We start from the raw sequence: 16,459 nt of genomic DNA on the forward strand, positions 1-16,459 counted from the left end.
GAAGGACTGCTAGTGTCTCACTGCTTTATAATTTAACTGTTAATTTCTTGTATTATCTATCTGTATATAATTTAACGGTTCATTTCTTGAACTATATATCTATCTTTATAAATATACTTATATATAATTACTAGCAATCTGGTTTGTCTCTCTAGAGAACCCTGTCCAATACAATATCTCAAGCTAAAAACCTGAAGAAAAACTCAGACCTGGAGCTGACATACTGAAGGATTCCATGGGCAAACACTGAATGGTGCAGAAAGCGTCAAGAGAAGAAGAAAGGAATACAGTCACATACCAGAGAGAACTAGCTGACATTCGGAACCAGCATATGAACTGCAGTGAAGGCATTGACAAAAAAAACAAGGCTCCAGAAATTCACAAATACTGACGAAAATGGCTCAAAACAAGCTGAAGTGCTAGAAGCACTCACTCTCCTATGCCAAGAAATTTGGGAGACAGTTACTTGGGCAAGCATTTGCAAGAAGAATGTGGTCATCAGGACCACATTGAAAGAACTAACTAACGATTGGTACAGACCACAATGGAGCTGAGCAAAATGAGTCAATCACAACAAAGACAAATTCTGTATGCCCTCTCTTCTAGAGGAAGAAAAGAGCAAGCCCATCTATGCAGAACAACGTTACTTAGTGGTTTCCTGGGAGCACGGGGCACAGGAATGCCAAGCTTCTGTCTACGGTGATGGAAAAATTTTATTGACTAAAGAGAGGGTCAGACATTAGGTTGTACACCTGTAAAAAATTATGTTTTCTAAAATGACCCTGAAAAAAAAAACACCACTGCTGAGACTACTTACGTACAATCAAATGCATAGAATTTGGCTTTTTGGTTTGAAGGTTTAGAGTCACAGTTTCATTGGGTACCCCAGTTAATTGACTTTAAAATGCCTTCAGTGTTCTGCTCCACCCCCTGGTTTATTGTGTAGTGCCTAGGTTCTTAAAACTTGCACACTACCACCCAGGGCACAAACAGGAGGAAGGCCGAGAATAGGAGGAAGAGGCGGGTGTGTAGCAACTCATCTCCATGAACAAGCGCCTCCTTGACCATGAACACAGAACTGGACAGTGCCCTGAGACCATTACTGAACATTCTGATCAAAGAGTGTACAGAAGAATCTTGTTCAAATGGGAGAAAATGCAAAACAGAATTTCAAATTCCCATAGATTCTTGACTTGATGCATGGGTGGTGCGTCCATTCACCCAAGGTCCTGTTTCTCAGCCGTGAACAGGAACCTACCACCTACAGTCACCACGGGGCGGCTCTGAACACTATTATGGTGAGTCAAAGAAGCCAAACAAGAAAGTATTCATGTTGACAGAGCCTAGCCACATGAAATTCCAGTAAATTTCCACTCATCTCTAGACAGGAAGTGGCCCCCCAGGAAAGGGAAAGAATGCCGGGGGAGCAGGGGTACAAGAGGAGCTCGTTGCAGAGCTTTACCTGCTGCATCTCACCTTCCCCAGATCTATATTAATAAATTTCCTCTAGAGTAGGGTCCTCTGACCATGGGCAGGCCCATGTGTAGGCACTCTCACGCCAGAGACCAGCCGGTGGTGTGGGCACCAGCAGCGGCGCAGATGGTCTGTATGGGTCCACAGAGTGTTGAAGCCAACAGAACAGCAGACCTGCCTGAAGGACACAATGCTCTGGCCATCAACTCCCTCTAAAAACTCATTCCAAACTTTTAACAGCAGAACCCTCTTTTCAAAGGAAATCTTACACAAAACCACAACAGATAGAAATGGACCGCCTAGCTCAGCCTATCTCAGCACTGCCCTCCCACTCTGGGGTCCTGGGAAGTCCCTGGAGTCACAGAGGGAGGGCTGCCCTGCTGTGGTAAGAAAGAACAGGCAGCGGGCACCCACCTGGTTCCCCACTGGGCTTCTTCTTGCTCCTCCGCCGCCTCTTCCTGGCAGGTTTGCTCCACGGGCTGTCAGTCTTCCCTTTCCGTTTCAGAAACTTCTTCTTAATGCTGGATTCAGAGCTCTGAAGAACAGGGACATGCATACAAAAGGCAAAGCATGGGTTTGCTTGAACGCAGAAAGCACTAAAGGTAGCTTTTCTGCAAACTAAAATAAAAGACTCGCTATATTCTGATTCTTAAAAATTATTTTCACTTTTAGACACTTTCCTGGGACATGTTCTCAAAGGTGACCATGTTTTTCCCTAGTGAAAAGGAAACATCACTCCCACCTGGGTGCTTATAGAGAGAAAGAGCCCAGAAAATGAAACGTGTGAATCTCATCATTGTTCAGCACAAAAGGAAATAAAGTTCTACATCAGGATTATATAAATAAGCTCAATAAAAGAATCCACTTTTAATTATATGCAGTCTCCATTCATCTTGCTCATGAGAAAGGAAATAATGCTTCAATCTGCTTCAGAATCTATGTCCAAATGAATTATCTACATGGAGAACAAAAAAAAGAGGGTTGTAATTAATTTAGATGGTTTCTGAATATCTGCATCTAAAGTAGAAAGGGCATGTGACTGCCACAAAATTACAAACAGATGCCAGCATGAAATCCAGCCCCTTCTAATACGTATCGGGAAATCTGAACGAAAATACGGCCCTCTCACTGTCCCTACTTGAAACAGCTACAAAGAGAAATGTGAGAAAATTCATTTGACAGAAAATAAACATATTTGCAGAATATAAGCTCTCCATAGAAGTTGTTTCCAATAAAGTCATATTGTAAATGCTACAGGACAAGTGGACACCTGTGAAGTAACACCTGGTGGCACTGCTGTGCTGTCAGGGTTCACAGGGAAGCTCAGGATGCCCCGGCCTCTCCTCAGTCTCCACCTCACTGTGCCCACTCACCTGGCCTCTCCTCCACTCCGAGTCATTGTGCCCACCCACCCAGTGTCGCTTCAATCTCCACCCCACTGTGCCCTCTCTGTCTGTCCTCAGTCTCCACCTCACTGTGCCTGCTCACCCGGCCTCTCTTCCCTCAGCCGTACAGTGCCTGGCCCTGTCCGTGTGCATCTGCAACTCCATGTAGGTCACTCTACCACCAGCCTGTGACCCTGTCCACTGCGGTCGCCTTCCCCACTCCTACCTACCCTGGCACTCACACCCCTTGGCTCCCTTCAGGACTCCAGCCCTCGAGCATTCCCCACAGCCCAGGGGCCATTCCTGGGGTCATGAGAGTACATTACCAAATCAGACTCGTCCCCATCCTCCTCCTCCTCGCCAGTGTCCACGGACTCTGCCTCGTCTTCCGACTCGCCGTCCATCTGACCAGCCATGCAGCCAAGATGACGAATCAGACAAAACACAAACTGTAATCAGAATCTGGGTGAAGTGGGATTTGATCAAGCCCTTTTCTTACCACTGGAGGTATGTATGGACAGCCGTGTCCATGCTCCAGCTCAGCATGCGCTCCCTGTGGTTGCAGCCATGGCCAGGGCCATGCCCGGAATGGAGGCCCGCCTCCAGTGTGCCTGCTCCTTCCCTGTACTTGTCCCTTCCCAGATGGGTCTGTATTTGGTCCGGAGTTCTCATCAATTGTGCCCTGAAGATTCCACTATACATGTGGTATGAGCCAGCACAAAAGTCACTAAAACTGTCACACAGTAGACATTTTCAAAGCACACAAAATGATGTGAAATGCAAACATAAGCCCCCCCCCACACACACAAAATAAGCAGCCCAGCTCCAAGGGGCACTCCCTGCTGACACCTCTGAGGACCTCCACCACCTGATGGCCAGGCAGGCCAGGCCTAAGTCATTTCGGCACAAAGAAGAGCGTGCACACACTTGTCAAAGGGCCTTTGCCTGCTGGCGTTCTCTTTCACCCATGAAGGAAACATACAAAAATGGTTCCAAGACAAGGACCCCAGAACACATGTGATGACCACTCCCATGGTGCTCCCTCCCGGGACAGGGAGTGTCACATGCAGGCCCTGTATGTGCCTGCCCCTTTGGGTACCTGCTCATCTACCCACGGAGGAATCATGGCCTTGACCACTCCCTGTGGTGCAGACTCACGCACGTGCACTGACGTCGCCATCCTACAGCGGCGTGTGAGAGCCAGGCTCCCATCAGCTACTCAGCCCCCAAACCACAGGGGCACCCCTAGGAATGTGACAGCATTGGTCCATCAACAGTGCTGCCAGCCCCGTAATGACATTTCTCTGTAACAGCCTGCACAGCCCCGGCTGCACCCTCACCACACCTCTCTGCTGCTTCACCCTCAAAGCCTTGTCCATTTTCCACTGTGTCGTGCACACGTACACACACGGACACACACACACATACACCCTTTTTTAAACACCAATATGATCGAGCCCCTTTGACTTTTTTCAGCTTGGTCCCAATCCTGCCTGTGTCATCTGATGCTCGCAGCCTTCCTTCTGTGGCTTGGGGCTGTGTCTACACTGGCAGACATCTTCCCCACCAGATCAGAAACGCTGACTCCGACATCTTCGTCCAGAGTCCAGTGTTCACTGGAGACACTTGGCAATCACATGCTACAGGGCACAGAGTTGTATACCTGTTTACCCACTAATCTCTGACACTCCCCCAATGACCAAGCAGTCAATTGTCCCAATGCTCCTCATCAACGTACACAAAGTGAGAGGCTCTAGGCACAAACAGGGTTGCCATGGGGCGGGCACCCCATTACCAACCTCCGGTTCTGGCACACATCACCCCTCGTGAGTTACATCACAGCAGGCTCTGCTGAGGCAGCCCCAGAGCGCCAGAGAATGTCAAAATGGCCCCATGCTGGATATCGATGGAGACTATTGTGAATTGATGGACAGACGTGGGGATAACAAACCAGGGAGCTTCTTATTCCTGGATTTTCCCACAGACTTGTATCTTTGTATAAAACCTCTTTTGCCAAGTTTTTATAGTTTCCATCTCTCCAGTTGGATTCATTCCTAGGTCCCCTGGAATCACAGCTTCCCGTGTTTGTGTGTGTCCTAGTATCCACTCTCCCAGAGTTCCAACCTTCTATACACAGACCAGGTGTGAGGGGAACAGGCCTGCCCACCATGCTGTTCTCTGTGTCTGTAGCAACAGAAGCTGAGTCTCGGAGGGTGTGTCTTAACTGCAGCTCCTGTCCCTCTACAAGGACATGGGTGTGTCCAAACCATGCTCACAGGTGAGTGAGTCCACCTCGCTGGCTGGGTCAGCTTTCAGCTGGTTGCCCTGGGTCTCCTTTAAGATAGCGCTTCTCTGGCGTCATTCTAAATATGATTGCTTCTCTCTCTGATCTTGTCAGAGAGACCACTAACCCTGCAGTGTTGAGAGGCTGGGTGGCGTGGTCATCCCTGTTTTACAACTGATAATAGGAATGCCTTGACTATGTTACTTTCAAACACATTTTGGGGAGGATTTAACACCTTTACTCAGTTCCTACAAGTTTTACTTCACTGGTAGTTTTTAATTTTCAACAAGAACAGACAATGAAATTTCCAAGGCTGTACATCTTTATGGGAGCAAAAAGCCTGAACTTTCTCCCATGAGAGGCTGGTGAGTCTGAACTGCTATGGAGTCGATTGGACTCGAAGTGGCCCTGCAGGGCAGGGCAGATATGCTCCTGTGGTTATGTGATTGATACAATTGATATCTGCATTATTGTAAGAGCTGGAAAAGCCCCCAATAAAATGATTTAATTAAAGAAAGAAAAAGAAATGCTCCTGAGTTTCCGCGCCTGTTACTCGTTATGGAAGCAGACGCACAGGATCTGTCCCCGTGGAGTGGCCTGTGGGCTCAAACCACAGGTCTAGCAGCCCAGCAGGAACCCACTGCCCCACCAGGGCTCCCTAAGCAAACACGGTGATGGGAACCACTACCAAATGGCAGGACAACACACAAAAATGTCCAAAAGATTAAAACTACAATGCTAATAATACCCTCTGCAAAAGGGCCAATTCTGTACAGAAGTTACAGAAGCTGGGCAAACCACTTTGGACAACGGTCTGATGAATCTCCTAACGCTGACATATGACATAATGCCACCACTGGGTACGGACCCACAGGAAATTGAGTGCGTGTGCGCACACACACAGAACAAGTGGTCTTGCACGTGAAACAACACTCTACATCATTGGCCACCAGAGAACGCAAATCAAAGCCACAGAAAGAGAAGTCAAAAAGTACTGCTGCTGGTATCCCAAGTCAGACATGCTCAGTCTTATTCCAAACGACATGTGTCAAGGCACGTCTCTGCGACCCACAGACAGCTGTCTGTGAGACCCTTGTCTGGGTCTCACTAGGTGCCTTCCGAAAAAGAAGGTCCCATCAAAACAGTGGCTTCTGAGGGGATCTATGGGGCCAGAGAAATTTAAGGCAAAAGGTCAGCCCAGAAGGTTGAGGGTATTGAGTCTAGTCTTAGGAGATTCTCTCGAAAGACACAGGATGATCACCACTGCACGGTAACAGAAAGGTGTAACAGCCAACTAATTCACAATACACAGTTAAAAACACAACTTAACAGAGAAAAGGAAGTTGCAACACACAGTCTCGTTGCATCTGCTATTCTAGCAACTTTTGTCCGCAGGCATTGTAAGCCCCACTTCCTTCAGACGTATTCTGACTCCCCCCTCACCAGGCCTCTTCCTGTCCTGAGTGAGGCTGCCTCCTGGTTTTCTGATGCTCACCAACGCCCTGCCCATCCTGTCGCGCATTCTTGCCCATGCAAACCAACAGCTCCCCAGAGACTCTGTGAGGACCCTAGATTTTGTTTTTCTCCATTGTGTAAAATGTTCGCTCTGGTAATTAACCTTTGCTTCTAACTATAAACAAACTTTCGCGCCCCCACACATTCACTATGACAGAACTGAGGACGCTATTTTAAAACTCCCCAAATCCTGCTAAAATTGTGCAACAGGCCTAAGTGGCGCTAAACATGAAAGAAATGTACGTGAAATAGATAGGAAAGACATCCGCCCTCCAAAAGGCAGAGGAACATGCTTCTCACGCAGGGGGCTGCGGCCGCACAGAGAAACCCTCAGTGAGACATGGCTCTCCCAACACACCAGCGCTCTGACCGCCGTGGCTTTACAAGACCCGCAGACGGAATGCACCACCGCAAGCACAGACGGTCAAAGCCTTAAAAACAAAAACAATACATGCGAGCAGTACAATCGTCCATTTCGTTAGCCTGACGCAGCCTTTGTAAATGGATTACTTCTAATTTACTCCAACCAGACAAAAAGAACAAAAAGCTAGGTCTAGGACCCCAAGTCCACTCAGACAGGCAGTTTCTACTCCAAGTGGAGCTGCCCAGGCTTCCCTGTGGACATTTCCCAATCACCCGTGAGAGCACCTGGGCCCTCAGCGAGGACCTACAGGAACTGTGGTAAAATGATGTGGCCTTCTGTCTGGGTTCTTTGGGAAAATGGCTTGAAAAAAAACCTTCCCCTCGCTGCCTTTTGCCCTGGTTCCTTGGCCCAGTTTACCTGGAAAAGCAGTATACCACTGGCTGGTCTGAGTTTCTGTCTGGCCCTTGGGCTGCAGCCTGCTCTGTGGTTGGGATGCACTCTCAGAATTGGTCAAGAGGAGATGCAAATAAGGTGCCGACAGCCTGCTATGCAGAAGGGACTGGCTTACAGAAGGGAGATTGGTCAACTGGTGGCCACAGCTGGGAAAGGCCAGGCCCTGAAATTGACAAGGGGTTGTGTATCTATGGACCCAACCTCAGAGAGGTTTTTTCAAGCATAAAGAAGCAGGATGGAGGAGGAGAAAAAGAGGCAAGAGGAAAAAGAAAACGGAGCAAAGGAGCCTCCTCGGAGCTTCTACAAGGATCAAGAGCTGTTGACAATGAAGACTACAAAGGGCCTGGAGGGAACTCTGGCAGAGCCAGTGATGACAGACAGCAGGGCTGAGAGGAGCTTGTCTGATCTAGGGAAGCCGAGAGAGTTGCCCTATAATGAAGAGAAGAGACTTTGCTTCACTCCTTCTGATCCTGAGCCTGAGAAGCAACCTGCTGATCTTAATCCCAAGTTACAGCCTGCTGATCTTGTTGTAGCTGGTTGCTTCCTTAATAGATTATTTAACTCTAAGTATGATCGGTGAGTCCTGTGCAGCCATTGCAACACTGGTTAGAAGAGTGGAAGTGTGTCTGATCTAGTTTTGAACCGGTCGGTAACCCTTCTGCAGTTAGTCAGATTTTTCTAACATTATTACAATTACCCTTTTACACATAGGCAGCCCAGGTCGCCGACCCCCCCAACAACCTCTGGAAACAGTTCGTGTGCCTGGCTAGCCACTGAGACTTCAGTGCTGTGATGGCTACCATGAAATTACCACCTCTGGACACAAGCCTGAACATGGTATGGGCCAGACCCTCCTCAGACAGAGAGCATGCCTGCCCCACTCAGTTGGTGAGCCAAGGTCCAACAGAACTCAGACGTCTCAATGCAGTGGACACACCCTTCTGGCGAGGATGAGGGCCTGCCTCTCAATCCTCGGCAGCTCCCTACAGAGCAGGTGCAGGCACTGCCCAGCCACCCTGTGGAGTGGCTGCCCTGTGGGGTGTGCCCATGACTGAGGAGAATCCATACCAAAGCCTGTAACAAGCAGCTGCTGCTGGCCGCCATGATCCATTGGTGAACAGTCTGGGCCATTAACACTGAGTTTCCCGGGGGCTGTCTAGGGCTGAGAAGAAAAAACTCAGGAGGCCGACTTCAATGACTGCCTCTGAGAAGGAGAACACTTCCCTTAGGGGAATTAAACAATAATTTGGGAGAAGTACAACAGCGGGCCATCAAGCATACACAGGGACTGACTAAGGCCCAGAGTGCCGGGCTGCTGGTCTGTAGAGCCCATACATAGTCCAGCCTGCAAGCTTCTCCACACTACACTCCTCCCAGTCGTCGGCAGACCCTACCTTCTGGGTCCGGTCACTCTCTGACATGCTCTCCTTGGAAGTCCGGCTGTCCTCTGTGGGAAAAGCTGCTGCCTGCTCAGCCCCGTGCTCATCCTCCTCCTCCAGGTCCTCGGAGTCCTCTTCTTCTGAGTCCATCCCCAGACTCTCGCCATTCACGTGCAGGGTGTTGTCGCCCAGGTCCTTCTCGCCCTGGAACAAGGGTGGCAGACACATGAGCAGGGCCGCTCAGCCATGGCATTGCTGAGGAAGTAGGGATGCAGCCTGAGGACTTCCCACCAAGGTGGCAGCAGGATGAACTGGTGCTTCAGTGACCCAACTGGACACGGAGGCTGTGTCCCCCAGAGCAGAGGAGAGCTCTAGAGCTTGGGTCTCTTAGACATGAACTAACATCACCAAGTTACTGCAGACTTCAAGGATAGCGAAGACAGTCCTCTAACTTACTGACCACCTCACACAAAAGGAACTAAGGCCATCCAACTTACTATTTCCCAGGACAGGGATGAAAGTCATTCAAGTTATGGATGACCTCATATGGTAGTAGGAAGTGAAGTCATCCAAGATACTGATGACCTCACCCAACAGAGATGAAAGTCATCCACGCTACTGATGACTTCAGGGCTCCCGATGAGGTCCCCCAACACTGCTGACCTCACACGTGCTCTTCCTGCAGATGGGTTCTGACACGCAGCACACCTCCAAGCACACAGGGCAATTCACCCAGCGCGGCCTTACCTTGGGCCCCACAGTGGAATGAGTTATACTCTTAAACATCTCAATCACCGTCCTCTGTTTTAACACTTTGGTCTTTTTCTTGGGAACCAGGCTATAGGTTCCCATTCTTCGTTTTTTCTTCCGAGATACTGCAGCTGCTAAAACAAAAGGCAAGCAAGCTAAAAAAAAAAAGTCAAAAAGGAGAAAAAAAGGAAAAGAAATACCATTTAAATGTCTTTAAAAACAGCTGACAGTTTACAAAATCTGATAACCAGTCATCAGCAAATGCCATCACATTAGGTCAGCATGCTTCAGGGTCGGCCACCGTGCAACACGGCATGCACAGAAACGGGCCTCGTTTACTAGTGACTGGCACAGAGAAGTCAGAACTCAGCTTCCACACACAGCTCCTGCCTCTGATACCAAGCCCACTTGACTGTGAATGCCACCTGCTGCCCCCAAAGTCTCTGGCCTTACGAGACAGAATGAATCTACGTGGGCTGAAATGAGCCTCCACCCTACAGCAGGGCCCCCCCGCACTTTATGACAGAGGATTCCCTGACCAGTATCCTGTACACCAGCCGCCCCACAGCAGAGGACACCCTGACCACAGGGGCCTCTGCATCACCACTCCACTCCACGGTGGAGGGGTGCACATGCACCCTAACCACAGGGGCTCATTATGTGTGATAGGCTAGGACACACGCCATCCAGTGACATTCATCAGAGGAAACACCAGCCACCAGCCTGGAGCACCTACAATGCACTGGTCTTCAAACCGGCAGAGACAAGAAGAATGTGGCGAGGCTGAGCCGTGCCCCGGATGAAGGAGATGGGGAGACAGGACAACTGAGCAGGGGGGTGCCCCAAACTGCATTGGGGAGGCTGCTAGCACTTCAAGCTGGTCAGAGCTGACCACAGATGCAGGTTAGAGAGCAGTCCTGTGGCATAGGACAAAGTCCATCAGCTGCCACTACCAGTCGCTCCAACCAGCAGGGACCTTGCTCGGGTGACAGGAAACTGTGGAACAGCATCAAATTCCTAAGAAGTAACTACACACAAACTGGCTGGGCAGGCTGAGATCCAGAGGCACCTTGTTGCCACACAATGAACTGGTCAAAAAAAATCCTTATTACCACGCTTACTGAGCTCCCCATGCGAAACCTAACGGCACACCAAGCGAGGAGTGGGGCGAGGGAACGGAACACATTAGGGCAGTGATCAAGGCAAGCAGGACCACACAGTGTGGAGAACAGGACTAGCACCTCCTCGGCTGCTTCTCCTTCTCCACAGACACTGTGGGGCCACCGGACGGTAACTTTCAGAGGGCAACTGCATGATGATTCACACATGAAAGCTACCTATGGGCAGTGACGTGCCCCTGGGATCAGGTGGGTGAGCGCACACAGGGAACGAACTCCTCACAGAATTCTCACGGGGTTTCTGAATGTGATTAACGAGAGTGTAATGTCCAGAAAAAGACTCCACTTGTAACCAGCGACACAACTCTGCCCAATGTCTTCCAGGCCCCCAAGCCCCCCCCCCACCAGGCCTAGACATGGCTGCCCCCTCCCCATCCCATGTGCACAAAGGCTGTGGTGAGTCAGCAAACACTTAAACTCACTAGCACGTGTGTGTGCTCACACACGCACACACGCTTGCCTGCACATGCATGCTCTTGTGCGCAGACACACACACAGAGGCTGACTCGCTGGAAGGGCCATCAGTTCTGGAGAGACAGTGCCCAATCCACTCTGCTCAAGGCGGCTGTGCTGCCCTCACCCCAAGGTGGCTATCTTCCTATGTCATCATAAGTGGCTGAGGATCTGGCTACCCGACAGGTCATGCAGACAGGTGGTGGGCGACCAGTCCAGGGTCTCTTCAAGCTTAAGCCAAAGGCACCACATGCTCCTGAGAATATTCCCCGGAGGAATCAGACAACCTCCCAAATCCCAGAGTAGGGTCCTGAGCAGACGCCACCATCTCTGTCCCCCAGCCAGGGACAGGCACGTGCAGGAGCGTATGGGGCTGGGAGCAGCGCACACAGCTACAGCCTACCTGTCTGGGACTTCGCGGTGGCCACATAGCACTGGTTCTGAGGTAGCGACTGATGCAGGGGCGGGAACGGGGCTAAGAGCTGCCTCCTCCCAAAGTCAGCCAGGCCCCTGGAGGTCTCCTCCTTCAGCTCCTGGTGGTCTCTGGCCTCTCGGACATCTCGGGTCTCCGTGCCAGCCACGTGCTTCAAACACAGCCAGTCAGTCACCACAGGATGATGCAAGAGGCCTCCTCCCGGAAGCTGCCACCCGCCCCACCAAGCCCCTCAATGGAAAGGCACAAGGCTTGGGACCAGCACGGTCGGGGACCCCAGACAAAGGACGGAGCAGGCCCATGGTCGTGAGCCTCAAGTGTTTCCTATCTGGCCCTCTGCAGGATCCTGCAGCAACACAGCCAGGTGTTGACTGCTCTTCAGAACGGCCTGGACGCCTGTCTACACAACCATGTGCCACGGCCCCAGAAAGGACCCACTGCACAACAGTAGGTCATCACGTGTGGAGCTGCTAGTGCAAGGCTGGAGGGTCAAACCCCCAGCTACTTCACAGGAGCACAGGAATGCTCTGCTGCCAGGAAGGTGAGCAGCCTCTGGGATCCACGGGGCAGCTCATGCAACACCACCCCTCCGGCCTCCGTCTTGCACCACCATGATACTGAGCCACATGCCAACCGCTTCTGCTTGGAGCTCATCCGCCTAGGCACCAGCCACACACAGGCTCACACCTCTCCTACCTGGACACCTGTCACCACCCCTGCCCCCCTCCACTCCCACCCCCAACTTCCCCAACAGTTCTTCAACCTGGAGCAGCTTGGGCTTTCCTTGAAAGCCACTCCATGGCCCTGCTGGACGGACAGAGCAGCGCTGGCCACAGTCCCCCTCACCACCAAGCTGTGAGTCCTAACAGAGGCAGATAGCTCCACCCACCCACCCCTAAAGCGCTGGGTGCCACAGACTTTTCTGTCCGTGGGTGAGCACTTTAACCACCACTCCCAAGAGCCCTCCTCCAGTCCCCTCTCCAGCAGCACGCACAGTGCACTCAGTGGGGTGACCAAGTGGGCCTAGTGGTGGAGCCTCAGCAGGGTGGCCCATCTAGAGGTGCAGGGCATGCACCGTCAAAAGCCAAGGCAACAGCCAGCCTGTGGGGCATGGGCATTCTTTCACTCTGTGTCTGTTATCCACGACAAGTCCACAAGGCACACAGCCAGTGTGGTGACACATAGGGAGCCTTGTGGGGCATGGAGAGCTGGAGTTAAAGGACAGCGCATGCATCAACAGGGCCCGGTGGGCTCTGGAGCCTGGCTGTCCGAGGAGGCGGGCAGGAGAACTAGGGAGGAAAGATGAGGGCAGTGCTCTGGGGCAGACACCCAGGAAATCGCTGCTGGGATCTCCTACCAGCCCAGACACAGACATCTGTGGACCCACTGTCCTCTAGTGAGAAAGGAGAGGGGGCAGTGCAGTCCGTGCACAAGGAGGGAGCCGAGTCAGAGAGGGCGCAGTCTGGGGTGGGGTGTGGCAGGGGCTGAGGGCAAGGCTGGGCTCCCCAGTGCGATTCCCGATGAAGCAGGGAAATCCCCCAACATCTGGGGCACCAAAGTCTCAGCAAAGAACTGACACTGGAAGAAACAGAACCTGTCGCCCAAGATACACCACAAGTGCAGCTGGTGCCTGTGGAGGAAGAGAAGCAGTGAAGTGTGAGCCCTGGAAGCAGACCCTAAGTCGAAGGTTTCCGGGAGAGGCCCAACATGGCGTGGCCCTGTTACAGACAGGTGACCACCAGAAAGACCTGTGGCCTGGCCACGAATAGGGGAGTCACCCAGAGCATGGGTGGCTTGCCTCAACACTTCCATCTGCCTGCTGCAGAGGGAGAAGCCGGGAGCATGGGCAGCACCTTACCAGGCCCAGGGTGGACTTGGGCATGGTCTTGCGAGCTCGGTGAACCTTGACGTCGGGGCCGGGGCCCGGGCCGGGCAGCGGCCTGTCATCAGTGTCCCGGCTCCCCTCTCCGAGCCTGGCTGGCACTGCGGCTGGCATCTGAGAAAAAGCGCCCGGAGTCCTTGCTTTGCCAGCTCCTCCCGGCAGGGTCTTGGCGGCATGGCCAGGAAGGGGAGGTGCTGAGGGGCCACTAGTCCGAGAGGGCTGCCCCTGCAGGGCTGGCTTGGTCAGGAAGAAGCCGTTGCTCCCGACGACAGCGGTCTGTGTGAGCTCGTCTGCCCTCACATGGTTCTGGGATCCCGCCTCGGCATCGCGCTCTGACAGGCCGTTCTCCGAGATGCGGGCCAGCTTGTGGGCACTGTCCTGGGGGCTGACCTTCACAGGCTCCAGAGTGTGCTTTGTGGTGGCGGCAGCGGCGGTGGCGTTCGCATGGCTGCTGGCTTCACTCTTCTCGCAGGACCCGTTAGTTTCGCCATCTGCAGCGGCCGTGTGATCCTCTCCTCCCTGCTGCTCGGCGGAGCCTTCGTCAGCAGCCATGGGGATGTCTGTGGACAGAGGGGGAGGTCAAAAAGAGGCAACAAGAGCAAGAAGAAACCAGCAAGGAAGCCTGCAGTGCTATCAACGCTCGGAGTCCTGAGGGGAGTGAGAGCAAACCTCACTCTCCAGCGTCATCCTGGGCCATCGCTCCATTTGTTGGTCTCAGAGGACCTGAGATCGCCACAATCTTGCCATCCACTTCCTTAGAGGGAAATGTGCAGCACTGCACGTGAGCACGAGGGACACACCAGCCAAGAGACGATGAGCAAGCTGGAGCCGGGGCAGACGAGAGGGGATCAGAGATATGGGAGCAAAAAGCAATGAGATGAAAGAGAGAAGCACAAGGAAACCAAAAGGTCCTGCTAGTCTTCCTTCTTCTTTTTAAAGAGGAGCAACGCTGAGAAATCTCCTGGCTGACTGGGGAAGAGGCCACCTTGAACAAAAGCATGAGGGGAAGATGAAGCCTGACCCCAACCCCGACAGACCTAAAATGAAAACCAACAGCGTGGCACCAACAACTTGATGCCTACAAATCAGATAGCTAGGACGAGATGGAAACTCTTTCACCAACTCAAACAACAAAGATGACTCGGGTGGAGAAAGAGCCTGATCACTCAGATCGACTGCAGACAGAGATGTGCAATTAGAATCGATGGTGCGCCACACACACACACACACACACACACACACCCCCGTGACCAGACCACGGTCCACTATAATGAGGAGGCAAACAATTCCATGTACACTTTATACCAGAATTGAAGGCAGCATATTCTCCGGCATTTTTGTCTCCGAGGTCAGCACAGCCTGGGTCCATGCAAGACAAAGTCTTCACATGGAAACTGCAGACCAAAAGGCCCTAGGGAATTTGGACGCAAAGCTTCACAAGAGAGAGCCAATCAATTCAAACAACACATGGAAGGAAATGATGGAACAGGGCACCGAGCTCATCCCAGGGTGGGTGGGTATCTGCTCCAGCACTCAGCACAAACACAGAGGAAATCAAGACCGCCAAAAGTCTGAGGAACATTTTCTGGGTCCTGGAAAGAAGTCTAAGAGTACCGGGAAGAGTGGAGACTCCTCAGGGGTCAGGTCTGCAACCACCCCCATGGTGCTCCCTGGGCACCTCCATTCAGCCAGTTGTGTTACGTGTTGCTGTAAAACAAAGACAACAAAAAGTATGAACATAGCACGCACCTCAGAGGGGAGGGAGCAGTCTGAAAACTAACTTAGAAGGTGTGTGCTTTTTTAGAAAAAATTTTTTTATCATTTTATTGGAGGCTCGTACAATTCTTATCACACTCCATACATATATCCATTCTTAGAAAAAATTTTGTAGAAAATATGGAATGCAGGGAATAAAATTCAGAAAGCTACTGGAACTGAGTGCGCTTAACATGGCTGCAGGATGCAAGACTGACTGTAAAAATGAACCTCAACCTCACTCCTGGTATAAAAATTCAAACAGAAATCAGCTGTCAAGGAAAAATGTAAAACTAGAAAACACTTAGGAACAAAAGAAAACCTTAGAAGACTAGGATGAGGCAGAGTCTTAGTCTAGACATTTAAAAAAAAAAAGCCATGAAAGGAAGCACTGACACCCCGGCCTTCATGAGGATTAAAGTATGTGCTCTGCCACAGCCCAGCTGGAGGGAGCGCCTGCTCATGCTGAGCAGCCACCTGACAGGGAACCCGAGGAACGCTCAAGGCTGCCATAAGGGGGCTCTAGGGGCATCCCCTGGAGCCTGAGCTCCTGGCCAACATGCAGGCCCGTCCCTCAAGAAGTCAGAGGCAGAGTTTCAGGTCCAGCAATGCCATTCCAACCCTCACCCCATAGAAGGGAGGGCAAGTCCACACAAAAGCCACGGCAGTCTACCTCACCCCACCCCACTGAGGGGAACTGTCCAACGACCCTGGGCAAGTGGTGAAGCACAACAAGAAAGGACAAAGGCAGGGTGCGACGTAGCACCAATGAATACAGCTTTCCTCTAGTTCCTAAATGCTTCCTCCCCCCGCCCCACTACCATGATCCGAATTCTAGACAGAGCAGAGGTTGTACACTGGTGCAGATGTGAGCTGGAGGCACAGGTAATCCAGGGTAGATGATACCTTCAGGACCAGGGGTGTGAGGGGCGAAACTGGGAGGGTAGAGGGTGAGTGGGTTGGAAAGGGGGAACCAATTACAAGGAGCTACATGTGACCTCCTCCCTGGGGGACGGACAACAGAAAAGGGGGTGAAGGGAGATGCCGGATAGGGCAAGAGATGACAAAATAATAATTTATAAATTATCAAGGGCTCATGAGGGAGGGGGGAGCGGGGAGGGAGGGGAAAAAAGAGGACTTGATGCAAAGGGCTTA

The 16,459-nt window shown here is 51.7% G+C and overlaps 1 protein-coding gene across 8 annotated transcripts in view; it reads right to left on the minus strand.

Moving 5' to 3' along the window:
* Positions 1-16,459, minus strand: part of EHMT1 (euchromatic histone lysine methyltransferase 1) — a 110,610-nt gene that overhangs the window by 36,152 nt on the left and 57,999 nt on the right. For 6 of the 8 annotated variants that reach the window (XM_075559725.1, XM_075559720.1, XM_075559724.1 and 3 more), the window contains 6 exons: positions 13,526-14,109; positions 11,638-11,818; positions 9,601-9,758; positions 8,869-9,057; positions 3,185-3,262; positions 1,888-2,008 (listed from right to left, as the gene is read on the minus strand). In XM_075559725.1, coding sequence (XP_075415840.1) covers positions 1,888-2,008; positions 3,185-3,262; positions 8,869-9,057; positions 9,601-9,758; positions 11,638-11,818; positions 13,526-14,109 — 1,311 coding nt within the window. The remainder of the gene's footprint in view (positions 1-1,887; positions 2,009-3,184; positions 3,263-8,868; positions 9,058-9,600; positions 9,759-11,637; positions 11,819-13,525; positions 14,110-16,459) is intronic. The other 2 variants (XM_075559726.1, XM_075559721.1) reach the window with 1 other exon arrangement.

This window comes from Tenrec ecaudatus, chromosome 10, assembly GCF_050624435.1.
Source record: "Tenrec ecaudatus isolate mTenEca1 chromosome 10, mTenEca1.hap1, whole genome shotgun sequence".
NCBI classification, from domain to species: domain Eukaryota; kingdom Metazoa; phylum Chordata; class Mammalia; order Afrosoricida; family Tenrecidae; genus Tenrec; species Tenrec ecaudatus.